We start from the raw sequence: 26,226 nt of genomic DNA, 5'->3' as shown, positions 1-26,226 counted from the left end.
CCTCGATAGCTTCATCAACGAAGCAACGCATAAGAGGGACTCTCCACTAATTCGTGAGCCTCCAAAGCAGCCTCCTGCTAAGCCAGTGATGCCGTGGCGGAGCAGGCGGTTGGCGGCTCAGCCCCTCTCTCGAGTACCTGCTTCGAAGCGAGGTGAGGTGTTGATCATACAACGTATAGGCTTCACTAAGGGTCCATCAGCGCCATTCACGTCGGAGCTGGAAGCTTATGAGAGGCTCTTCGGCGGCGACCTGACTATGTCCGAAGCCGAAGCACTGGACGAGCTCTTCCTGGCTGTTTGGTCTAGCCATGAGGACGCAAGGCTATCTCCTAGGTCGTACCGTTGTGTTAGTATTGGTTGTTTTCATGTAATGTAATATCGAATAATATAATATCGAATCTAGAAGTCTCTTGCTAGGATGGTCCAGCTATGGCTGTGTTAGATTGACCTCCGTCGACGCTCGATACAAACGTATTGTATGTTTATCTAAACTCTTCTACTTAATACAATGATACACAAAGCTTTTGTGTATTCGAGAAAAAAAAAAGAGACGACAAGAAAAGCAGGAAGCGAGACTGCAAGAGCACTCAGCAATTCAGCAACAGTCAGCAAGGGCCTCGCCAGCCTCGGCGATTCGGAGTCGGAGAGCAGCCGGCGCGGTGGCCTGCGCCTGCACGCGCTCATGCGCGGATCCGCGGAGGGCGTCCGGCGCAAGGCAGCAGGAAGCCAAGAGAAGCCGTGTCCGTGTGTCAATGCAACCGGCCGCGGGCCAAGAAGTTGATGATCAGCGATTCTGACGGACTAAACAACTCTGTTATCCCTCTGGTCGAGTAGGAGCACGACGCGATCGGCAAGAACATGAAGCACCCGGCGAATGCCCCTTCGCATGGGCCGAGTACAGATCGATGACCTTCACTGATCCGGTGAGCCTAGCCCGGACCGCTGCGCCCCTAGATTGCTGCTGTATAGCCCAGTTCGTAACTTTACGAGCAACTGTACATGTGCAAGTTGCATTGTTAACTTGCAAAGACAGTATCACAACTAAGCGAGCGGCCAGTCACGAGTTAGCATTGCATGCAAGAATCATGGAGGCCTGACGCTGCAGCGTGAAAGCGCAAGCCATAGTTTGTGTTTTTCTATTTGCCCACCACAAGTCCCTCCCAGACTTCAAGGCTTCAAGGTAGACAGATAATCTTATTTAATTAGTGTACAAGAACTACAAAGCTGAAGATTAAAGAATGGAAGGGGGAATCAAAACTTAATGCTCTGATTGGCCACAGTAGAATTTATTTACAGACAGTTGTTGCAAATAGCAAGAGTTGTGCTCTTTTGGATGCCGCTGAAGTAGTCTGAACTCTGAAGCGCCGTTTTCTGAATCCGGCAAGTGTTGAAGAACTGACACCTCTGTCCTCCTGTCTCTCTCTGAACCTGAAGGCAATCATGGAGATGGTGAGGCTTGCAACATCGTGCCGGGGATATTTCGAAAGGCTTAAGATCAAAGGTACACACCACAAAATGCACATTATGGCATCTCTTGTTCTCCTATAAGACAAGACAAATGGTATCTTCAGCAAGTTGCGTAGAACTCATTTCCGTGCTGTATTTTTGCGGCGTTGGCACAGGCACAGCGGGCCGGTAGTGACGCGCGGTCGCGGGCTGGGGCCTGGGGAGCTGGGCGGCTGACGTGCGCCATGCTCTGAGCAGATGCAGGCATGCATGCATGCACTGTTGCTGTTATGAAGAGTACGTAGAAGTAGAACCCCCGTGGACGAAAAGATTCAACCGGCACGCCCAGAATGGCCACGGACACGAGCGGCTGGGCAACAGGCCAACAGGGCACGATGAAACTTGCCAGCTAGTGTGCGCACGGTGCGGCCGTGCGGGCATGGCCTGGCGTGGGCACAGCACAGGTGTAGCAAGCGCTGTCTAGGCGGCGACGGCGAGCGAGCGCCGGGGCGTGGCGAGCCCGCTGACGGAAACGACATCTTCTTTCCTTCTCAAGAAATCTCCGTTCCTCCTATTTAATTTCTTCTGTTTCCTCAACAATTTAGATTTAGTTGACACGTCATCAATTTCCAAGAAAAACTATAGCGTTAGGAGTTAGGACTGATCTAATAACGGAATAAAACAGCGGACAGAGGTGCCAGTGTGGTGTTGCAGTCTCAGGCTCTCGGCACATACCTGTAAAAGAAACATATTTATTTGAAACCTAGAATTTGAGTGGGGGCACATGCACCCACTAATTGTGTATTGGGTCCACCGTGCAGATGCTAGAACTCGGTGGTGGTGATTGGTGTATCATTGGGAGCATGACGGTGAAAATATTCACTCCACTTGTGAAACTTCTTTACTACTATATATATGGAATTTAGACTAAACTCACTCTTTTGGCTTCTATACACATGTTTTGCAGGCTAAGCTCAAGTTGCGTTCGATAGTTACAATGTTGTTGTTCTTCTCCCTTATCACGCCGGTGCGCGTCGTCATTGTCGGAATCGGGGTCCGTACCGTCTACATGGAGGATAGCCTGACCACGTTGATCATTGAGGGGCTCCTTAACTCCGCGGCGGCAGAGATTCTACAAATCGTACAAGTGTAGGCTGCCGAATCCGATGGGATGGCTCCGATTAGATGGGTACTGAAGGTCACTGCTGTTGCGTCTTTTTCTATTTCCTGTTCATCACCGGCAGGAAAGCGCTTGCGCCCATGGAATCGCATGCACGCTTGCCGCTTGCCTGCGCCTACTACCGCAGCAGGGGCGTGTGTCCCCCCCCAACCCCAAAAAATAGTGATTTTTTAATACTCTTATAAATATTATAATGTAAAGCATATTTTGCCTATTTTTACGCATACTTTATCATAATATTGTAATTTTTTTTGTTATGAACACTAACTATATATATGTAAAAGCATAGAAAAATTTGTTGAGATGCAAACTTATGTACATATTTATCACACTTTATTAGGTGTTATTATGTTTGTCTGATCCCCTTAATCAAAGTTGCTGGTTCCGTCACTATCTCCGATAACCATGCGCGCCGCTAGCGCGAGCCGTCTGGCCTCTAGCAGCAATCATGCCCCATAGCGGATCCCCCCCCCCCCCCCCCCCCCCCCCCCCGCAATAGAGATCTTGAATATCCTGTTTGTACCTTACACGCGTCCTTTAGATGACAGGAATGGCAACGTGATACACAATGGGTAGTTAGACCCTATCGAAACCGAGCTTCTCCGGGCTCCTCCTCCGTCAGGGTGCAAAAGGACGCGATGGTCCTCCGCTGGTTCGAGCGACGAGCATCCATCACAGCAAGGCCGTACCATTTTCCTGTGCCTGTACGTAGAGAAAGGAGAGGGCCTGCTAGCAAGAATTGAAGAAAAGATAGGGTTCCCAATGCAAAAATATAAGAGAGAAAGAAAATAAAGAATAGCACCAATAATTTAGAAATAGACCAGGGTTTCCAATGAAAAAAAAACAACTATTAGCTTCCTCTTGAAATGGACCAAATCACCTTACGCTTGTAAAATATATAATAAATCACACAAATATAAAAAAATAGTAAAACCAATTTTTCTAGGTTGGGTTTTACTACATATGCACCGTAGTAAAATAATAAGTAGGGGTATTATAGACATTTACCATCTTTCATCCATTCTAGAAAAACAGGAGGAGCCGTTTTGCCAAATGTTTTTCAGAACGGCTTCAGCTCCTTCAAAGGAGCCACTTCTTCGAAAGAGTCAGAGCCGGAGCTGGAGCTGTTTTTGAAGGAGCCGAAGTCCTGCCAAATAGGCCCTCAGAATGCACCCCACACACACAAGTATAGATGGCCAAATGGGCAACCCGGCACGGCACGCCCAGGCCCGGCCAAGGCACGGCCCAAAGGGGGGCGGGCATAGCAGGCCATGCCGTGCCCGCCCATGGGACACACCTACGGCCCAGGCACGGCCCTTTACGGCTCACATCCTAGTAAAGTTGCCATAGTTCAAGACTGGCCTACTCCTACAACTACAAATGCTAAGGAAGTGAGGAGTTGCAACAGATCCTAGTAAAGTTGCCATAGTTTCCATCTCTAAGAAGCACCCGTGGATGCAATCATGCAATATAGAAGAAGAGACTTTCAAGGGTGAAAATAAAAATAAGTTAGGGGTGAACCTATAAAAGAAAGTGATGAAATGGCCTAACAGCGAGTGAAAGAGTTTTGGTACATGAGCTACTTTATTACAAACTCGACTACTGAAACTCAAATGGAAATCTTCGAAACTCTGGCTCAGATCCTCCATCTGTTGCAGTGCAGGGGCAATCGCCGACTTCTGCTTGGCCCGATTCATGCATATAGACTGACTAAAACCTGACAATCAGTCTCCAAGTGTAAGCGCGTTGTGTTGTCTGTCTGGCCTTTGTCGCGCTGCTTCATATTGGGCCTCGAGCTAGTTTCGACGGAGAGATGTTGGGCTTCGCCGCGGTGCTTCCTATTAGGCTATGGGCCATGTTTCTCCGTGGCCTTTCTGTGAGGAAGTTCTGCCACTATGCCTTTTTCTTTTTTAAAAAATACTCCATTAACGCCCTGACACTCTCCCTACTGTACAAAAAAAAGTACGTACCCAGTACAAAGTACAGAGAGCTCCCGCTTTGTGCGAGGTCTGAGGAAGGGTGTCAGTGGCAAGCCTTACCCACGCCTATGCAATGCGAGGAGACCGCGACTCGAGCCCGGGACCTTCCGGTCACAAGCGGTAAGACTCTACCGCTTGCACCAGGCCCGCCCTTCACTCTCCCTACTGTAAGTTGAAGGAAAAAAGTTACAGAAATGAATAAGAAATTTTTTTGTTTAAATCCTGAAAAACTCCTGTGGACACCATTATTTCTAAACACGACTAATTATAATTATTACTAGTAGTATATTCATTCTTCAACGAAATTTACACGAAAAAGGTAGCACCCGTTCCTTACATACAGAACCACAAAAAAAGAAACCACCATTACACTGATTTTGCGTCACGTCACATATAGTATTCTTCGGCGGCACCAGTGCTTGATCAGGCGAAGCATATCATCACGAAGAGGATTTCTAAACTCTCAGCTGGAGTGAGATCAGAGCGACCATGGCTATCCACACCCTTCTTCCCAGCATCGTTGACGAAGCTGCTGCAGAAGTCCTGCACCACCCAAACAGAATTTACCAGTCGCACAAAACATGGATTACCACAAGCGAAGGGGCATGCATGCAAAGAAAAAAAAAGATTTGCAGTGGGTCAGGTGGTTTCACTTACTCAGATGCCATGAACTTGCACGATCCGAAACCTGCCAAGAACACAAGAACACGCATCACATCACATCACATCACTGGACAATGTTGCCGGTGACCAAAACCAGCACTGATGGATGGGGATGGAAATGTTTTCGTACTTGGGTCCCGCTTGACGAGGGCTCCGGCGCCGCCGAAGTTGCAGGCGATGTCGGAGTTGCCGTTCTGCTGGTAGAAGATGTTGAAGGCGTAGGAGGCGTGGGTGAGGAGCGTGTTCGGCTGGTAGCACCGGCCGCCCGGCTGCAGCTGGGAGCAGTCGGCGCCGCCGGGGCCGCACGCCCAGTCCAGCGCGTTCTGGAGGTCCTCCTGGGTGGCGCCCGGCCGGGCCACGCACCACGTCACCCCGTCGATGAACGTCATGTTGCCTTCCGGTGGCGACAGTGTCGGGATCGGCGTCACGGACTCCGCCTTTTCCTGTGGCGTGATGCGTCCGGCGGCTGCAGAGGCTGAAAACGATGCAAGGGCAGAGTTATGATGAACTCAGAGAACAGAGACTATGGCTCCGGGATCAAATCAAACAGTCTGAATATTTACAGCTAAACAGAATTTTTATGCATGCCACCACTGAGGCACTGACCATATAAAAATGCTAATTACGGAACATGCATGTATAGTTTGCATTAATAATGCGCTACTGATAGATGTACATGAACACACTCTGAATCCTTAGCACATGAGAAATATGGTTGAAAAGACGTAAGCAAAGAACAAGATTGTAATACCAGTACTACCAACCTATGAACCAACCAAGAATCAAAACGCCGTGCATGATCATCAGCTCCTTTCTCTTCATGGCTGAAGCAGAAGTTACAAAACTGCAAGACTGTCCCTGCTTTTCACTCGGCCCTCCTTCCTCCCCCGTGTGTGTGTGTGCCTAGGGAATATAACGGGAGTATGAGTGAAGAGCAGATGTACCGACAATAAAGCAGTCACTGTTCATGGGAAAAGGCTGGATTACACTAGGGTCACTAAGCAAGACGTGCACACGGAAAGCACCCCAGGGTGCTCGCTATGGTGCATATTTATGGCCACCACAGGGAGGTGGCATGGAAAGTGGCACAAAGGGCCATTGTGCAGAGAGAGATGCATTTTGCATCCACAGAGGACCAGTCTATTGAAACATCAAGCTATTTGGTCTCAGTTTGACTGACATGACTATAATTAACACAATTTACTACTAGCATTTGATGCTTTCCCCATTGAATAGGAAGAAATTAGAGAGCTTTATCATACTTAAGAAGCATGCATGCAGATGGTTTACTAAGGTGGTAGTACTGCACGACTGCAGTTCTTGCAGCATGCCTGAAGCTATAAAGGATTATATCAGCATCTCAGCTCTTAGATTGTACTAGTACAATGACCTTTATGAAAACACTATAATATTGAGGGGAATGACTTGAAGGCCAGGAAACCATGAGATTCTTATCCTGATATGCATGCATGGGCATGATTTCTGAAGGGACAAAAAGGAAACGTAGACAGCAGATTCCATAAGATGTGAAGGGGCCAAGTGCATGTTCTCATTCCTTTTCTTTGTTGTTTCATGGTAACATAGGTTGGGGCTTAATGAGGAAGAGCTTTCCTTGTATATTAAGGGAAGAACCTTCACTTTCCAAAGACTGAAGCCTAATGAAGGGGTTTCTGTGAACCAGATTGCAAGGACCCAAGGAAAAAGCTAGAGTTTTTTTTTCCTGTGCCGCACTGGGGAACAAAACTGTAATTCTCAAATGGAATGATGAAGGATGATGATCTGTCGGTGGCGCTGAATTTTTTTTTCCAAAAATAATAAAGGACAGGGAAGTAGTTCTGTAAGGGAAGAACCTTTACAAAGACTGAAGCCTAATGAAGGTGGTTCCGTGAACAGGATTACAAGGAAAAAAGTTATTCCTTTTTTTTTTGCTTGAGTCGCACCTGGAATTAAACTGGCATTCCCAAAACATCAGTGGCAATCCCATTGAGCTGAAACAGCTGAAATAAAGCAACATCCATTAAACAAGGTTAAAGAGGGTGTATACTAAGCTAACCTTTGGTGCATGGTGTCATGAAGAAAGCAGTTATATTCTAAGCCTTGCTCTCTAGAAGCTTTAGAAGGTAGTAAATTATAAGGGGCCCATCAGTCTTGCATTGATGTTGTAGGAACAAAAGTTTCCAAAGCATGGCCTGATCATTTCATGCAGTCCTACTATCAGGATTCAGATCTGTATCAAGCAGGTGGACACATGCAAATGGTTATATTTATTTACTCACCGAACCAAGGGAAACTAGCGAGTACCTGTTTCGAACCAGAGTCAAACTTAATATGCCTGGAACATACAGTTTACATATTAATTTGTTTAGTGAGAGGAATAAAATAGAATTAAATTATTATTTGTTGTATCATCTACAACTTTACAAGGTACGAAAGTATGATAAAAGTGAAGTTCTCAACCTAGTTCTTGCTGTATCTTAAAACATCTTTCATTTGAAAATTTAAGAGTTGGGATGTGATAATACAACCTATAAAATATGAGGCTGTCTCAACATTGCCCCTCCAGTGCAACAGTCAACAGAAGTTGAGTGCCCGGGCTTGAATCCATATATGACTTGCCACTCCTGAACTTAGCTCAACTTTTCTGATCATAAGACAGTTAATCCATGCACTGATCAACTACCAATAGTCTTTACATGAACATGATCCACCTTTGAAATGGTGGAACCTACTGCGGTCCCTCACAATGATCTCCCGATCATAAATCTTTGATATTAGCTTAATTGCAGTATGACAATCCCCACACACCCTCAAATTCTTCACTATCCTGATAGGAGTACCAGAAAGAGAGTTCAACAAAGCAAATGCAATGGCCAACCTCTCGCTATGGTAGTTCAAGGCAGTCTCTTTCTCTTCCTCCTCTATATCTGCCAACACATTGCTTGTACGTGGGATATAACCCTCACGTCTCAATCTATCAGCTATCTCAGCAAGCATTTGGTATATCTGTTCACTCTCAGGATGAGACCTATCACCCATAACAAACTCATACACATAGTTGCGGAGTTCCACAAGGCTGCGTCCAGGGTTCTTCCTCACTCCATCCTTGACCATTGTTTTTCTAAGCACATGAACATCGGCCCATCTCCCAACAGCAGCATAAAGGTTCGAGAGGAGAACATAATCTCCACTGTGCCCTGGATCAAGCTCAACCAGACGTGCCCAAGCAGCCTCCCCAAGTTCCAACTTCTTGTGCATTGCACAGGCACCCAACAAGGTCCTCCACACGACAGCATTTGGCTCCAGTGGCATGGTGAGAATATAATCATATGCTTCCTTGACTTTACCAGCTCTCCCCAACAGATCCACCATGCATCCCAAATGCTCAATCCTTGGTGCAATGTTGTACTCCTCTTTCATCCTATCAAAATACATAAACCCATCATCAACCAGTCCACAGTGGCTGCAAGCATACAGCACTCCTACCATTGTGATTTCAGTCGGCACAAGCTTCTCCCTCTCCATCACACCGAACAGCTCAAGTGCCTCCTTCCCAAAACCATTCACCGCCAAGCCTACAATCAACGATGTCCAGGAGACAACGGTTCGCTCTGTCCCCATCTCCTCAAACACCCTCCTTGCATCCTCGACACAGCCACACTTGGCATACAAATCAATCAGGGCGTTACCAACATGTGAGTTCCCCACCAACCCAACCTTCGTCAGATAAACATGCACCCTCCTCCCAAGAGCAAGCGCGCCAATCTCAGCAGACCCGGTCAGCACGCTCACCATGGTGAATCCATCTGGCATGAAGTTCACGTCCAACATCTCCCGGAAGATGGTGAGAACCTCGTTGGGGCGTCCATTGGCCGCGAACCCGTTGAGCATCGAGTTCCAGGAGACGAGGTTGCACTCGCGGACGGGGATTTCGTCGAACACCCTGTGCGCGCTCTCGAAGAGGCCGCACGCGCCATAGAGGTGAACCAGCGAGTTCTTGACGAAGACGAGCGTGGCAAGCCCGTTCTTGGCGGCCTCGGCGTGGATGCGCTCCCCGTCGCGGAGTGACAGGAGGCGCGCGCACGCCTGCAGGAGCGGCGGGTAGGTGTGCGTGTCCGGCGGCGCGAGGCGGCGGGCGTGGAGCGCGAGCGCGAGGGAAGGGCGCGGAGAGGACGCGGCGATGCGGAGCACGGTGTTGAGGGAGAAGGGGTCCGGGTCGGGGAGTAGGCGCGTGAGGACGGCGACGGCGTAGCGGAGGGGAGGGGCGCGGAGGGAGGCGAGGTGGAAGAGGAGGTGCTTGGCGAGGAGCGGGTGCGCGGGCGGCACGCCCGCGCGGAGGGCGCGCGCGTGCAGCTGCTTGGCGGTGGCAAGGGACGGCGCGGCGAGGTGGAGGCGGAGGAGCGCGACGCAGTGGCGCAGCGCCGGGTGCGTCGACGGCGTCCGGCCACCGGCGCCGTCGAGCATGAGGCGCGCTCGGCTTCCGTGCGGTTTCGGAAGGAAAAGGCGCCTGCGTGTTCACGTCAAATTTCCGCGGACGATCCCAGTTGGTTGATCAGTTTTTTCAAATTGGACTCTACTTCTTTCGAACGATTTTAAAATTGGACTCTGAAATGGGAGGCCGAAATTTTGACAAAATTTTGCTCATATAAATGCCTAGAAGGCTAAGTAAAGACAGATTTTACCAGCACGGTGAACTTTGTCCCGGGGTGGACTGACAGGGCAAACAAAAAAACACCAAATATATTTGTGTATACTTCGTGCAGGGTCCAGTTTGGTGTCCAGCAACAAATGAGCATTCAACAAACTGACATTAGATCTATAGCTGACATTGCTTGCGTTTTGGTAATGCAAGTTTCATCTCAATTCTCATGGACATCAGATAATCACACAAACAGCACGGTATTGCTCCAGGGGGAAAAACCTGCACGGGTTCAAGAACCAGCAGAATAACAGGACACTTGGTACTGCAACCACTTATGCTGAATATAAAGGCAATCAGCCAAGATCCGATAGATACCCCACTCGAAAGTATGAACTTCATCAACAGCTTACAATAATATATGAGCAGTTCTGTTTAAATGGAGTTACAGAGCATCAGGCAAACCGACTCACAGTTATCCTACACAACAACACAGCAGATAGTCTACAGTAAACACACGCGCATGGATGGAAACTAAGACAAACTTAGAACCCGCTAATATCCACAGCAGCTACCTACAATAGTCCACACACGTTCTGATGTTCAGCAGACAAATAGGTCGAGCATATGTACATTTCACATAAGATTCCGAACCTGGAACTCAGGTTCAGAGGGTTCACGTGGAAGCATGGAAATTCACCAGAAATCCTGCATGAACTTGACGATAGGTGTGCAGAATTTCTTCGGTCTTTCCCGACAGTCTAGATTGCACAGCTAAACAGATGGGGCTCTGGAGGTGGTGTGCGACTGAGCATCCTCAAATGCATCCAAGTCTTCGAGCTTTTCGGGCTTCAAGCACGGAGGTATGTATGAGGTGTAGATGGCTTCCATGTTTGGAGTTTCCTTCAGGTCATGCTGCGCCACCACCTCCAGAGGAGTCTTGGCAAATGCTGGGTAAAAGCGCATATGGCAGACATAGGCGAAGATGATGCTTATTGGAAGCAGGGGCACAAGAACAGGTGCATAGTTAAACTTTTTCAGGGGGATGAAGCCGATCATGGTAATCTGGTAAACCATCAGAGCCATGATGATCCTCGTGTGCATGTGTGGCCACATTCGTCCGTAGCTTTCGTAGCTACGAACATAAACTCTCAGAATCTGCATTGGAAAAGGTGCAGAAATCAATCACCAACGTCACCAAACAACCAATTAACAAAATGAGACCCTCTACGGAAGAAATCATTCCCCAAAATAGCATAGAAAATTACATTACTCCCTCCGTTCCAAATTATAAGTCACTTTGACTTTTTTGATACATCCATTTTGTTATGCATCTAAATATAATAGTATGTCTAGATACATAGCAAAATGGATGAACCAAAAATGTCAAAGCGACTTATAATTTGGAACGGAGGGAGTATTAATTAACAAACTGAATACCAAAGTGTGCAACACCGAACTGCTGTACTCCTGTAAAACTCAATGACACCTGGCTCACCTGATTTTTCGCTATAAGCCATCCAAGGGCAAAGTATGCAACACCGAATGGAATAATCAAAGGTGCAATGACTGAGTAGCACAGAACAACTGTTGCGATGAGCATGTCATTTGGGACCCTGGTGTTATATCCCAGGTCTCCTGGAGCCCATGCTGCTTTCACATCATCCTCCGTCTTGCATAGGCACTTCCTTTTCAGGTGGAAAATGATGAGAGGAACCAAGCGAGAGAGCTCAAGCCCATAGCCAACAAAGAATCTGTCAATAACAACAGTCAGAGTTATGGTGTAAAGTTGCTGTCAAACTCAAAGATGGTAAGATTGAAAATTGGGCAGTATGTAACTGAAAAAGTGAGACAAATGAATTACTTCAGCGCGACAAATGTAAGGAAGAATGTTGCACTTCCTGGCAGGCTCTTGGCAAGCATATCCACAATCCCAGAAGGGTGATCGAGAATGGTTGTCAAAGATTTGAACAATGTGCTTCCAAGTGTATAACAGAGGAAGACATTGAAAACAATGAAATAGAAATATTTTCCTGATGCCGCCCTGACTGCATGGCTCTGCGAAGGGATCCCCTCTTGTTTTGAGAGAAACATAAGAAGAGTAGGTAACAAAGCGAGGAACACAATGAGCGCAATCTGGGGAAGGTAAGCCTCCAAGACCGTCTTGATTGCTGGTTGTTCCACCACTACCTTCAGGAAGGGCAGCTTCTTCTCCAGGTTTTCGAGAGTTGTAACAGCAGCGATAGCAGCGATAGGAACCATATAGAAAAAAACAATGAGAAAGACAATAACATAGACCACAGACTGTCTGATTTGCCTCTCATATAGATTCCTCGGAAGGTTGGCCCATAGTATCTGACATGGTTCAGGAGCTTCCATAACTGTCCATTTATCATACACCTGAGCATGGAGAGTCTGAGATGCAGAAGCTGCAGCAGATCTGCTATTGAAGATGACAATGGCAGCCCTCTGCTGTTTCTCATGAAGGGTAGTCTTCTGTTCAGCCTCCAGTTTGGGCAGTAATTCCTTAATCTGCTCACTACAGTATTCAATTGAGTCAACCTTTTTACCAATAAGACCAAGGAATCCAATCCTATGAGTAGGCTTTGTGCCCTCAGGATTACTTTCAGTTTTCGAGTTTGCATATACGGTTTCAGCACGAGCAATTTTCAGCTTGTGACCTTCGATCTCTTGGTATATTTTATCAGCCTGCAATGCAATGTGATCAAAGTAGAATAAAGTTTTGTTTGTTTTTCTGTGGGGGTATTTTTAGACATGCCTTACAAGCAGACGTGAAAACATAACAAAGGGACAAAGGGGAAACAATCCCTCCATATATCAAGAGTAGAAGTACCTTTGTGTGATCTGTCACAACCATTGATCTGTAGAAAGTATTTGGGTGAAGTGCTCGGAAATATGAGTCAACAAAGTCTTTTATAGTTTCATCTGGAGATGGTCTAGGGATATTTCTCACTAACACCGCAAACTCCTCTGGTTTAACATCTGGTGTTGATCTTGCAGTAGCTCTCAAATTTGACACATGCTTGTAGGATTTCCATAGGACGAAATAGGTGACAAAGGAAACCCAATAGACTGACAACAGAAATGCCCACAGCCTCATACTTCCTTCCTGCGGAGGTTGTAAAAACATGCAGAGATCAGTTGTACTGTGAATAAAACGACATTCAAGACACTGGACACCTAATAATTGACATAACCAGAACGTGGAAAGCCTGTGCTTATTGACACTTTTTTATTGCAAACACCAGTTACTGCAGATATTAATGGTCCCAAGATAATTTCAATCAAGCTTACGGTTTTCTTTGAGTTTTCACATATCAGTAACATACAATTGTAATTTGAGAAAGTCTTGAGAAAAAACGATACACGCCAGTTGTCCATGAAACTGTAAGTCTGTAAGTTTCTTTTCCAAGCAGACGTAACCTTTTCTTTTTGAACAAAAGGCAGGAGCTCTGCCAATCAACAGATGCTCAGATTCTTCTCGACAAAAATAAATAAATAAACTGATGGGCCTGTTAAAAGAGTAAGTAGCAAGGAGATGCTGTTACAAGATGCTTTTTTTTTGTTGTTGTTGAAAACGAAGTAACAACCACAATTAGGATGTTCAAGAGGTGATGGACAATTATTAAATGATGCATTTGATCGTGTGGATAATTACATATGATTATGAAATTAATGACCTAGTAATTATATGGTCTAGATCATGCTGTGTATAGAACCAAATGGCCACAATACCGATGCTGTGTAATTGGAGCATCCTGTACTTATTTATGCAACTACGACAAACCATTAAAAGATTACACACTTGTGAAAAATCGTCAAACGATTACTTACAGGAACATTGCCCACTCCTAGCCTTTCAATCGGCGAGAAGTCCTGAGTCGATTGAGATGAATTGTTGGGATTAGGAGGGATGACAACTAGGGCACGACCAGTTGCAGCAACTGGGAGGAGAACTGGAAGGAGCACAATCCCAGAGTACACCAAGATCGACAGCACTGGAACATCAAGAGCAAAAATTTTAAAAAGGTCAAATATTGCTAATAATTGCAGAAAAGTCGTCCAAAAATCTATATCTGACCAAACCCCATATCAATCCTAATTGTATTTTTTTCAACAGGCTTTCTCTCCTGCAAAATTAAACTTTTCAAGGACAACCCGCAGAATAAAATTTTTTAACTAATAAACCCTATAACGTGCAACCAACATTAGTTCATCAATCCTACATTTCTTTTTTTTTGGTAAAAAAAAAATTAAAACAATCCTTTTTTAGGAGTATATATGAGGGAAAGCAACAAAGCATGAATCGAAAAACAGAATCACTATAGGGGCACCTATAACAACTAACAACACAAATCACAGGAGAACAAATAACTTCAAAAAATCTTGCAATTAGTTTTTTTTTCCTGGACCAACAATACTATAAATGGTGCATACCCGACAAATTAACGAACAGCTGAACCAAATAAGCCCCTATTTTTATAGGAAAAAAAGAGTCCCCCCAAAGCAAAGTTGCCGGAGAAAACAAAAGTAGCAAGAAAGAAAGCGAGCACTGAGCAGGCAGTACCAGAGGAGAGGAAGACGAGGTAGACGGCGGCGTCGACCCCGCCGGCGACGACGACGTCAGGCTCCGACGCGGAGATGGCGTCACGGATCCACCCGACGGGGCTCCGCGTGCCGCGCCCGCGGCCCTCCCACGGGTCCAGCCCGCGGAGGAGGAGGTTGGGGTAGTACACGGGCGCGTTCCCGGGGCGGCGCGACAGCCAGGTGAACACCAGCACCAGCGCCACGAAGATGACGAACGACGTCAGCACGGACGTGATGAACGACGCGAGGTCCATCCCGGCGGCACCCTTGCTGCTGCCCGCGCGCGGGGCTCTGTTCTGTACTTCTGTTCCTTCAGGCAGGCAGGCGGCTGGCGGCCGGGCACTGTGGAAGTTTAGTAAGCCCCGGAGGCTGTGGTTAGCGGCGGGGTTGGGGAGGGGGTTTAGTGGTGGCGGGAGTGGTTAGTGAGGCGCATTAGGGTGGGGATTAAGAAGGGAGGCAATCGGGGTGGGAAGGCATTGGATGCTTGTGTTGCCGTGGTGGTGAGCCGAGGGTGGCCAAATGAAGGAACCGCACAGCACAGGCCACAGGGGACGAGAGAGACAGAGGAGACGAGCAAAAAAATGTCCGGTTTGCCCCTGAAGCTGTCCTTTTTTCTGAGTTCAGATCTTGCTGGCGATTTTTTTAGTTGTTTCTGGTTGCTGTTGCTTTTGCTTACTGTACATGCTTTTGCAAAGGGCATGAGGATCCTTTGCTCTTTTGACTTGTTATTATTAATTAATCCAGTTACCATTTTGCCCTCTGGTCGATGATGTTTCGTTAGGCAATAGCCATTGGCAAGTTGGTACTGCAAGCGTTGAGAAAGTAATTCAACTTCTGCGAGAAAACAAAGAAAAATGAAAAATTGTCTTTGCTGGGGGAAGGCAACCCCGGCTCAGCCCCTGCCTGCCACCCGCCGCGAGGGTTTTGCTTATCAGCTATCCTTTGTTCCGCGTATCATACGCGGAGGTTCCTTTTGAGGGCCGCCGGCTGTCCCAGCCGAAGAATGGCTACCGACGGGAGACGAATCCCCGCGCCGAGTGGGCGAGGGTTCGGCGCGAGTCCCCGAGGGAGGCCAATAGGGAGTCGGCGGTGGACCCATCGACACAATTAGGGGCCGAGGGTAAGAGAGATTACCGCCCTGCTCTTGGCCGCTGTATTGCGACTGTCTCACCGGAGGCAACCCTAACTATAGTCTATAAATACCCCGGGGCGCTCGCATAAAAGACCAGGCTTTTTTCGGACAGAGAAATAAGCAATTAATCCGTATTTATTCTTATGTCTCTTTTACGAAATACCTTTGCTTATACACTTGCACCCCCTGTCATCTCCACGCCCATTTCACCGCGGGAAACCCTCAGCCTCTCCCCACACATTCGCAATGAGGGAGAGAGGCTAGGAGTAACCCCAGTCTTCAAAATACGGGAAATTCTTCTATTTTGTATTTTTTTTCTATAAAACTAAATTGATTCTTATAAAACTCTTCTACGGATTCTAAAAAATAAAATCACTGCATTTCAATGGAGTCTTTATTGATCCATGCAAAAAAATGTGATTCATCATTTTGCACCCTATACAGTGTCCACAGGAGTAATTTTATGACTAAAGACAAATATGCTGCATTCTTACATCTCACATCTGTGCCGTCGATGAGCAGGTTTTAGGAGTTTCGACAAGCACAACAGTCTGTACCAAACCTGCCGCCAGTCGATGGTTTGCTTGTGTAGGGTGATATTTATTATTGCTTAAAAACACAAGACACGCATTGGTGTTGCAATCGCTTCTCCATCAAACAGGTAGGTGCCTTTGCCTTTCTAAAACAATATATTCGGTTACCTATAATATATATATTATACAGTAGATAAATGCTCGTGCAACGCGCACGGAAACACGAAATTTTTGTTGGCACCTATGGCAGGGTCAGGGCCGGCGGGGCGGGGGGAACTCACCTGCGTCCTCGCTCCCACGACGGCAAGGCGGGGGGCACGGGGCGACGTAGACGATACACATAGATATTTTTTTATTACCGATGAACACAAATGTCCAATTGCATTTATTTATGCAGGCATAGCCTTCTCTAGGAGAAAGCAGCATAATACCGTTGGGGGACATGGTGAGGTTGATATGGGCGTGGGCCGGTTAATGTCAGGTTTGATTCAGAGTTGAACGGCTCCTGTGCATTGTATTTTAGTATTTCTAGTGTATTTCCTGATTTTATTTTCCAAGGGAAAAGGAAGTATATGACATCACGCTGCTGGAGCTGGGCCGCAAACACTGGAGAGTGTTTCGCAAACTTTTTTCCCGTAATTTTTTTTCCCGGAAAGAAACGGGGACGGTGGGTTTTTTTTTACGGTGGTTTTTTTTTTTGGTATAGAGCAGGGTCGGGGAGACAGACGATACGCTTACTTATTTTTTTTTAGGTGTAATAGATATGCGCTTCAACTCATGTGTACCATATATTAAACCTTTATCTTGTAAGATTCTAAATTACCGTTGGTCAAAAACAAGAGACCATAAACTAGTTTTCCCGTCATTCGTGGTCAGTTGGGTGCTGTTTAGTCACACTTCATTTTGCAAAATTTTTTAAGATTCTCTGTCACATCGAATCTTTAATAAATAAAAAATAAAACTAATTACATAATTTAGATGAATCTTTTAAGCCTAATTAAACTATAATTGAACACTAATTATCAAATAACAATAAAAATACTATAATACTATTTCTTAAAAAATTTTGCGAACTAAACCAGGCCTTAGTCACTCCTGGTCGACCGTGGGCGTGGATACCACTGCCTCGCTCTTGTCGTAGAATATTGTTACCGCGCACGGCGCACGAGAGCCAGCAGTGTTGGCGCGAGAAAAGAACTGGCGGCAGTCGGTCCAAAGAAGACTTGCGGGCACCGGCCCACGCCGCGGTGGCGTGCAGGGGCAGTTTGGCCACATCCACACTACCACACCGAGGGGCCGACACCCGGAGCCGCAGCGAAAAGGGATGCAAGGTGTCCAGCGGATAAAGGCGCTGGCCGCGTGGGCCCGCCTCTCTCCTCGCTCGCTCCAGCATCAGGTGTCTGCCGACTGCCCGACGACGACGACGAGGGCGAAGCTAGCGGTTTCTACGCGGTGGCAGCGGTGAAGCCCTCACGTGGTCCACCGGGGGCCACGTGGCGCTCCACTTGCATGCAGCAGACGAGGTGTTCCATTCTTGGCAGTTGGGGGGACTGGCCCACCTCCACTTGGCGCTCCACTTGCTTGCAGCCTACAGAGTACAGACACATTAATTCAGCTACTACATCTTTGCTTTCGCTGAACAGAACTAGCTCCAAAGATGCCATCCGGGAGACCTCACCGGGAAGTCCGTGTGGGGGTCGCCGAGCCTGCGGAGGAGCCGGCGCATGCGTGCGTCCGATGTCGAATCCGTCGTAGGAGTCGGTGCCGGCACCGCGTGGCACGCCCGAGCGTTCGTAGCTGCGCGGGCCGCTCCATGTAGTCAAAGAAACCCCGAGTGGACCCTCCGCGGCTCCGGCCATAACGGAGAGGCCGCGGCGGGCGCGATCCCCTCATTTGGTTTTGATAACAGATGAAACCTAGTATGCTAATCATTATCATTAAATGTTGTGATTGAGATAGAGTTGTACACACTAAATGGTGAAGCTAGACGATGGTCATGGTGATGGTGGTGGTCAAACTTGAAGATCAAGTGCTCCAACTTAAAAAGAAGAAAGAGAAAAAAAACCAAGTGTTGATCAAGGCAAATATATCAAATATGTTTTTATTTTGGTGATCAAGACACTATAAAGCGGAAGGCCCAGTGGCCTAGTGGCAAACTCCCAAAGGTGGTCAGCAGCCGGCAAGGGTTCGAACCCCCACACCGCACCTGGCCTCCACGAAGGCCGCGCCAAGGTGGCGCTTTTCAAAAAAAAATCAAGACACTATAGAGAGTGTGATCACACTTAGAATCGATAGCCGTAATATAAAGAAGGGAAATCTTTGGTTAAGCGGTTATCGAGTGCCATTATGTGACATGATTCTTGCATATGCATTTAGGGACCCAGTGTGCTAACAATTAACCCTTGAAAATGCTTTAAAAACTACTAACACACGAGAACATAACTTATACACTTTGTGGTTAGCAACTTGGAAGCAAGGGTGGAGATGTTGAGAAGATAGAAAAAAGAAAAGGTGGCGAAGGTGCAGAACCGGACCCTGACTGTGCAGGGACTGGACCCTAGGCAGCCTGAGTCCGGTCAGTGCTGCACCAAGGCCGAGAGGGCCAGGTGATGGCCGGACCCAGCGACTTTGGAGAGACCGGACCCGCGTGCGCGAGTCCGATTGTGGATCAGAGGCGGTTCAGGCGACATGGTAGCGATCGGACCTAGCTGCAGAGTCCGGTTGCAACGACCGGACCCGGTCAGAAGCAATTGGGTGCTCTCTGGACGGCTCTAGACGTGATCGGACTCTGGGGTCGCGGTAGGACCGGACCTGACAATGCCCTGAGTTCGGTCATGTTGACTTGGTGGCGCGCGCGGTGAACAGTAAGAAGACCAGACCTGGGTGAGTCTGGTCATGACGATCGGACTGAGTCCGGTCGTATTTTAGCGCTAGGGGAACTCTATAAATGACTGGACTCACGTGTGAGTTTGCGACCGGACCCAGGGGTCAGAGTCCGGTCATGACTTTGACTAAGCGCTGACCGTTTTCGACCATTGTGATTTGACGAGCGGCATTCAATGTGGGGACACGTGGACGCCCAGGAGGGATCGGACCAAGGCGACCGGACTCTGCTCAGAGTCCGTTCGGTGAGTCCGATCGGCTCTGCACAGAGCAACGGCTCTATTTATTTGAGGGGATCTATAAATAGTTCTTGGCCGGCTTGTGGCTCACTCTCATAGCACTTTGACATATTTGACATCCTTGTGAGCCCAAGCAAATGCCTCACACTCATCTCCATCATTGATGCATCATCAAAGTGAGATTGGGAGTGATTCCTAGTGCATTTGCTTGAGTGATTGCATCCAGTGGCACTTGGAGATCGTTGTGGCTGCGGATTTCTTGTTACTCTTAGTGTTTGCCGACACCTAGACGGCTTGGAGCAGCGGAGGAGCATTGGCACGAGTTGGTGATTGTTCGTGGCCATCTCCCGGTGATTGTGAGGGGTCTTGTACCTTCTCCGGCGAAGAGCCGAAAGGTAACTCTAGTAAATTGCTCGTGTCATTGAGTTACCTCATCCGTGGGTAAGTTCTTGCGGCACCCTTGTGGTGGGCTAGGTGTGTGATGCCTATTAGCCGTCGAACCACCAAGTATTAGTCGACACAACGGGGACAAGCGTACCGGCAAGCATGTGAACCTCGAGAGAAAAATCTTGTGTCAATTGTGATTGGAATTCTCCCGGTGATTCTCTTGGTATTCGTTGATTGGTTCATTGTCTCTTGCCACGACGGTATAATCATCTCACTCACTCTCTTATATTTACATTCTAGTGTAGCTAAGCTCTTTAGTGTAATTTGTTTTGAGAGCTAGCTTGTCTTGTTGAGTAGTTTGGTTAGTGAGGCTCTTTAGTCTAGTTTTTGAGAGCTCACTAGCTTAGCCTGTAGTGACTTAGCCTTTGCTTGACATATAGATCATAGATAACTAGAATTGTTGGAACAGGTGGAGCTAGAGCAAAATTATATTTCACCATTTACGTTTCTAACCATTTGGTCTAGTGTATTTGTAGAGAATTTTTATAAGATATTCACCCCCTTTATCCATTTAGGACCTTTCACCTCCGTAGATGACTGCGCGGGAGGCCGGGAAGCGGTGGCGAGCATCCGTCGCGGTCGTGCGGTGGTGGTGGGAGGCGACGGAGGGCGCGCAGTTGTGGCCATGACGCTTAGAACCGGCGCTGGATCCATGCTGGGAGATGAAGAAGAATGGCGCTCCGCCCCAGCTGCTTGGCTCTGGATCTCCGCCACCGCATAGGAAGAAGAAGAATGGCGGGAGAGTGAGAAGGATGGCGCAAGGATTGGGGCGGAGGCGTGCGCACGGGATCAAGCCCGACGAAAATTTTCCCCTCAACGCGAGTTTCGTCCGGTTTCCAATGAGTTGGAAACTGTGCGCGCTCGTTTCATCCATGAAACGTTTTCTTTCTGTCTTAGCCTCAAATCATGCAAAGATTCCATTTTTACTGATGTGTCACTGTATTTAATGTGCATTGAGACCGGTACAAAGAAGGAAACAGCCTTGTTGCAACACGCGAGCCAGCTACGGAACGTACATTGACATGTGTAATGCACAATCAGTTACGAATATGCAGCCTGTTCGTTTGGCTGTGACTTATCATAAACGATCGTAAATTTCTAGCCGAAATAGTATTTTTCTCTCACACAAACCAGCCAGCAGTACTTCTTCATGAATCAGCAACAAAACGAACCAGCCAACCGAACAGGGTGCTGAATAGAGAGTAGTCGAGCTAGCTAGACCTAAGAATTGAACTTCAATTTGCATTGGTCATGACACCGGCCGCGTGAGTACAAATGTACAATAATGAATTTGCTTCTCTACGCATACAAAGATCAAATACGATCGACGAAACCCATGTTATTATATATAGGCGCTTTGATAATAGAATCATCTAACCTAGCTAGCCATAGAAATTGGCCAAATTCACATCTAGTACTTTTTACGAAAATGCTTCCACCTTTGGTTCAAATTTAGTTATTTAATCGCACATGGAACAAGTAGTACGTCCACACCTTACTTCGATTTTGGCAGGCTACGTGCACCAGTCCCCTCCATTCCTGGTGAGACTATACTCAACGGGTGAGGTTATTAGTTAGTAGGGTTCTCGAGCTAATGGAAAAGGGGTTATCGGGTTAGTTAGACGAGGGTGAGATATGAAGACACCAGGGCTACAACTAGTCCACGGACGCCGTAGTGTGTGGCAGTATGCATGGGAGGTGAAGGAGGTTGGTTGGGTGGTGCGGGACGGGCTTCTTAGCAATGATGGGGTTAAATTAAATATGTGGCTTGTTTGCTTAGCTGATAAGCTATGACTGAAAGTATTGTTAACTAATTTATTGTGACAGAAAAATACTATTCATCAGTTGAAAAAGTATGGCTTATAAGCTAAACGAACATAATGATGAACTCCTGGTACCCAGAGTCGCTGAACACACCCGAAGGAAAGGAGAGATAGTGGGGCGAGCATATCTATGGAGTTTGTTGGCAAGGAGAACTCTCGAGAGATCTAGGGAAGAAGAAATGTTCTTTTTTTCCTAAAAGGAAAAAGAAGACGAAAAATGATTTGTTTCATGGAAGAAGAACACCGCACTTTGATCTCGGGTGCTAGGGGCGCTTGCAGAACGCCCAAACGCCGTGCATTATTACATTTAGGATTGGTTTACTTTACAGGGGCATTGGTAAAAACACGGCACAAGCATTGGTGTTGCAACCGTTTCTCCATCGATTCGTGCAGGTCAGCAGGTGCCTTTCCTAATCAATTCGTCTACGCTTCTACTCTACTATATGTGTTCAATCTTAAAACCGTTTTACATATTGGACAAAGCTTCAGATCATCATCCTGTAAATTCAACTACCCCCAAATGCAAAACTATTTCTGGTGACAACTCAAAGCCTCTAAGAACCCCTCCACGTGCATTGCCTGGTATTGGCTTGCACTTGAATGCCCTTGCTGCAATACCTAAAGAGAAAATAGATATTCAGTCTACTATAAATGAATTGAGTAACTTGATAGGTCCTTCTGGATCTTCTCCAGCACCTTCTGAGCAAATCATTATAAATGATGATTTCAATCAAACAACTGATGTTGCAACCGCCGAAGCTTCTAGTCAGGGTAGTCCCAAGAAGAAAAGGTACTATGTCTTTGGCTATTATTTTAGGTCAAATAGCACTATTGCATTGGAAAAATCATGAAATGCAATAGTATTTTCCAGGCAGAAGTTTGATAATGGTGATGGCACTTCATGCAAGCATTGTAGTTGTAAGAAGTCAAAATGCCTGAAACTGTAAGTTTGAATATTTGGTTCATTTTAGGTATCATTGTATGAAAAAGGTGCTGCTGTTTATGACTTATGAGTAACTCTGGTTAGGATTAAATGATTAATCATTTATCCATTCATGTTTTTCCTTGACTAAGATGTATAGCCATGTAGGTGTGTATGCCACTATACTGTTTAAGTGCTTTTCAGTTTTGGGCAGAATGTTAAATAACAAGTATAATAGTCTTCTAGCCACAAGCAAGTTGAGGTAGGCTAGCAACAACATTCAGTTAATAGTTCTATCAATCCTAATCAAGTTGTTGCGAGATGTTCAAGTTTCGATTTACAGTCATCTCTATACCTGGTTACCTTGTTTATTCCTGTATTCATGAATAACACTATTATGCTCATTAGCGTTCATCATGGATTCTATTCTTGGTTTGTTTAGTCCCTTTATCACGGATAATAATGACTTAGTTGTGATATTTATTTTCAATAAATATATTTCCTTATTTGAGATTGATTGTTTATAGGACAAGTCACATAATTCCTACAAAAAACAATGGCATCTTACCTTATTTAATAAAAAAAGTCCCAGTCGTTAAAATCCATGCCATGCTAATTTCTTTTGGCTAGCTGTTCTAGATTTATCCCTCCCTAAATGATGCACTCCTTCACTTGCCATTCTACTTGAAGTCATTGACATCCGTCTGACCTCTCTAATGGATATTCACCCTTTTCTGAACTAGGTTCAAAACATTGATCCTTTTCAAGAGTTACCCATGTTCTTTCCATGCTATTCCTTCCAAATTCCGTCTTCAAACTGATATTTTGTCTGGTCTGAGTGTCTGACCCTTCTCTAATGAATGTTTACCCTTTCCTGAATTAGTTTCAATCCTCTGACTCTTTTGAAGGGAGAAGGGATCTGTGTTCTGTTCCTGGCAAACTGTCTTTACACTGATAGATTGTCTGGTTTCTGTTACATGATAATTTTTTGCTTAATGTCATGCAGTTACTGTGAGTGTTTTGCCGCTGGAGTCTATTGTTCTGAGCCTTGTTCGTGTATCGGCTGTCTGAACAACTAGAGTCATACGGAAACAGTTCTATCTACACGGCAACAGATTGAATCTCGCAATCCATTAGCATTTGCTCCAAAAGTAATTCATACATCTGAGCCTGGTCTGGAATTAGGGGTAAGAGACACTAACTTATTGTACTTGAGCACTTCCTTTAGTCTTGTCTGTTGCTAATATCATTATCTTCAATATTGTAGGACTTCTCCAATAAAACTCCTGCTTCAGCTCGTCACAAAAGAGGATGCAATTGCAAGAAGTCGTCGTGTCTAAAAAAATACTGTGAATGTTTTCAGGTTTCAACTCCTACATTGATTTAGTGCTCTCTTTTTTTCTTCCTAATCCCTTTGTATGCATCTTATCTTTACTCTTCATCAAGGGTGGCGTGGGATGCTCCATAAGTTTGCAGGTCACTCCTACATTTCAGTTTTGGTTACCTTAAAGCACATCTGTTTATTGATAACAGTTATACTAGCCTTACTCTATTTTATTTGCTGTTGGACTTGGAATGTTCTCCCATGCATGCCTTTCATCATTATTTTTTTTTGGTAAAATATGTTTGCAGAAAGATATATCCTCGTGCAAAGATAGGTAGCTGAACATTTAGACAACCAGATATTGGACAGGTCAGTAGAGAATTTGTATGTCTTTTCAGAGAATGCTCGTGTGATGGTCTTGGCTGCAACATAGCCATTCAAATTTCAAGCATGTGATTTCAGGAACACCTATGCACTCATTCACTGCAACATTTAAATAGTAGTGGCACATTCAAATATTGGTGGTACTGGAAGGCCATCATAGCCGCAAGGTATTGTTGAAACTTACTTGGAGAGTTCGACTTATATGTGATATAACAGTGTGAATTGCATGGCACAAATTTAAAGCATAGAGCATATTGCGCTGATAGTTCAACTTTTTTTTCCATGTTTGGTACTTCAGCTATGAGGTGTTGCAAGTATTTTGGGTTGACAAACCTTTTGTGGAACAAGCAAACAACTGCTCCAAGTGTTTTAGAGTGGCAGCCCTTCCAGCCATAACCATTTAGCTCAAAGACCAATAGCTAATGCATCAGTCCATAGCATAGTGTTGCTCAACACTTCTGCTTTTGATTTGAATAATTACACTACAGCTTGTAATAATTTAGTATAAGTCTATGTTTGCGAATAACCCATCTATATTTTGGACATGTATTTGACTATATGCCTGTGACCAGTATGTATAGAAGATTTAATATACTAGTATGAAAGATCTAATATATTATTTATACAAAAATCAAGTGAATTTGTTCAATGTGATGTCTTCTATATGAGTAAAAGTGGATTTGTCAAATTATTTTAATTGTAATTATATCTATGCAGTTTTGCCAACAGTTTTTTTTGGGCAGGGTTTGATTTGCAAAATACCTTGGAAATGGTTTGGCCAACATATAAACTGTTGGGAAAGGTCTTAACTGTCGGCGTAGGTCTTAACTGTCGGTAAAGGGTTAACTGTCGGCAAAGGTTTCAATTATCGACGTAGGTAGACCGTCTGCCTACACATAAAGTGTCAGGATTAACTGTTGGCAAAAGTTTCGCCGACGGCTTCTAGCGCAACTGTTTCTAAATTGTCGGCAAAACTTTTCGTGGGAGGTTATCAGCCGGCAAAGGTGCCCTTTGCCTACAATAAAAAGTGTCGACAAAAGTATGTTGTGTTATAGTGGTTATTAGCTTGTTGACGTCATCCTGACGTCACCCCCACGTCACACATATTTTGTGGTCGTTTTCGTGTAGGAAAATAAATCGTTGAATACGGTAGAAATACGCCGCAGCGTCCGCGCGCTCTCATCCGCGCTTGGGCCAGTCGCGCTCACACCGGCCTGCTCGCTGCTGCGCTTGCACCGTGCGCTTGCAGCGCTGCCGCCGTGGGCCGGCCTGCCCACACCGCACGCGCCGCGCCGCCAGCTGGGCCACGCCCGCACGCCGCGCGCTCGCGTCCGTCCGTTGCTACGCGCCTGCCGCACCGCGCTGGGCCGCGCCCCACCGCGCTGGGCCGCGCCTGCACGCTCGCGCCCGCGCGCTCGCTGCTGGGCCGCGCTGCCGCTCGCCGCTGGGCCGCGCTGGTGCCTCACGCCCACCTACTGGGCTGCGCCGCGCGTTGCTGGGCCGAGCCGAACTGTGGGCCGCGAAGTAGATTCAGTTCATGTTTTTAGTAAATTGGTTAATGATTATTCAATTTAGTTTTCAAGCTGAACTTTGATAATTTGTAGTAAATTGTGTAGTTGTCCAAAAATAGTGAAACCAAGTTTGTTAGGTTCACAAAAATGCTCTCTATTTGTTAGTGTAGTTAGTTCACAGTTAGCCGTTATGATGATAGACTCATAAATTCTAATTAGAAAGCTTGGTATTATGTAGATTAATGTTTGTTGGAATTCGTGTGGCAAATCGGTAATAGTTTTAGTTTTGAAAAGTTTACAGTAGGTTCAATAGGATATTATGTACTTGCTGTAAATTTGATAACCTTAGAATGAGTTGCTAAATAAAGTAGTTGTTACCCTTGCTTTATCGAATATATCGTAAGTCAGCATTAGGAGTAAGAATATCAGTAGTTGCTATAATAATAACGAATGTCATATTTCAAACTTGTTATCAGATAGCTTAGCATCGTGGTCGGTAGCACTAGCTTAGTGGTT

General features: G+C 46.1%; 3 protein-coding genes and 1 long non-coding RNA gene across 6 annotated transcripts; 1 reads left to right on the top strand and 3 right to left on the bottom strand.

Annotated features, from left to right (window-relative positions):
• Positions 1-4,867: 4,867 nt before the first annotated feature.
• On the bottom strand, positions 4,868-7,410 carry LOC136541420 (major pollen allergen Ole e 10-like). 3 transcript variants are annotated; one of them, XM_066533267.1, is made up of 5 exons: positions 7,209-7,330; positions 6,033-6,171; positions 5,399-5,743; positions 5,263-5,293; positions 4,868-5,148 (listed from the first exon to the last, which is right to left on the bottom strand). In XM_066533267.1, the coding sequence occupies exons 2-5, from the start codon at positions 6,088-6,090 to the stop codon at positions 5,061-5,063; spliced, it is 522 nt and encodes a 173-aa protein (XP_066389364.1). In that variant the 5' UTR covers positions 6,091-6,171; positions 7,209-7,330; the 3' UTR covers positions 4,868-5,060. The 3 variants fall into 3 exon arrangements, with proteins under 3 accessions (XP_066389364.1, XP_066389363.1, XP_066389365.1); XM_066533266.1 differs by having other exon boundaries at positions 7,119-7,229; XM_066533268.1 differs by lacking the exon at positions 6,033-6,171 and having other exon boundaries at positions 7,322-7,410.
• A 141-nt stretch (positions 7,411-7,551) lies between these two features.
• On the bottom strand, positions 7,552-10,112 carry LOC136541419 (pentatricopeptide repeat-containing protein At4g21065-like). Its single transcript, XM_066533265.1, has 2 exons — positions 7,794-10,112; positions 7,552-7,569 (listed from the first exon to the last, which is right to left on the bottom strand). The coding sequence occupies exon 1, from the start codon at positions 9,727-9,729 to the stop codon at positions 7,945-7,947; it is 1,785 nt and encodes a 594-aa protein (XP_066389362.1). The 5' UTR covers positions 9,730-10,112; the 3' UTR covers positions 7,552-7,569; positions 7,794-7,944.
• A 115-nt stretch (positions 10,113-10,227) lies between these two features.
• LOC136541417 (CSC1-like protein ERD4) lies at positions 10,228-15,010 on the bottom strand. Its single transcript, XM_066533264.1, has 6 exons — positions 14,493-15,010; positions 13,760-13,923; positions 12,759-13,034; positions 11,769-12,613; positions 11,403-11,658; positions 10,228-11,062 (listed from the first exon to the last, which is right to left on the bottom strand). Exons 1-6 carry the CDS (start codon positions 14,764-14,766, stop codon positions 10,679-10,681), a joined length of 2,199 nt encoding a protein of 732 aa, XP_066389361.1. The 5' UTR covers positions 14,767-15,010; the 3' UTR covers positions 10,228-10,678.
• A 7,043-nt stretch (positions 15,011-22,053) lies between these two features.
• LOC136545121 (uncharacterized) lies at positions 22,054-23,962 on the top strand. The gene is made up of 5 exons (XR_010780921.1): positions 22,054-22,359; positions 22,441-22,512; positions 23,498-23,678; positions 23,759-23,854; positions 23,938-23,962. It is a non-coding gene; the product is annotated as an uncharacterized lncRNA (long non-coding RNA).
• The last annotated feature ends 2,264 nt before the right edge of the window (positions 23,963-26,226 follow it).

The sequence above is a fragment of the Miscanthus floridulus genome, chromosome 3 (assembly GCF_019320115.1).
Source record: "Miscanthus floridulus cultivar M001 chromosome 3, ASM1932011v1, whole genome shotgun sequence".
NCBI classification, from domain to species: domain Eukaryota; kingdom Viridiplantae; phylum Streptophyta; class Magnoliopsida; order Poales; family Poaceae; genus Miscanthus; species Miscanthus floridulus.
The sequence above is the reverse complement of the archived record's forward strand: the minus strand, read 5'-3'. Positions and strand labels throughout refer to the sequence as shown.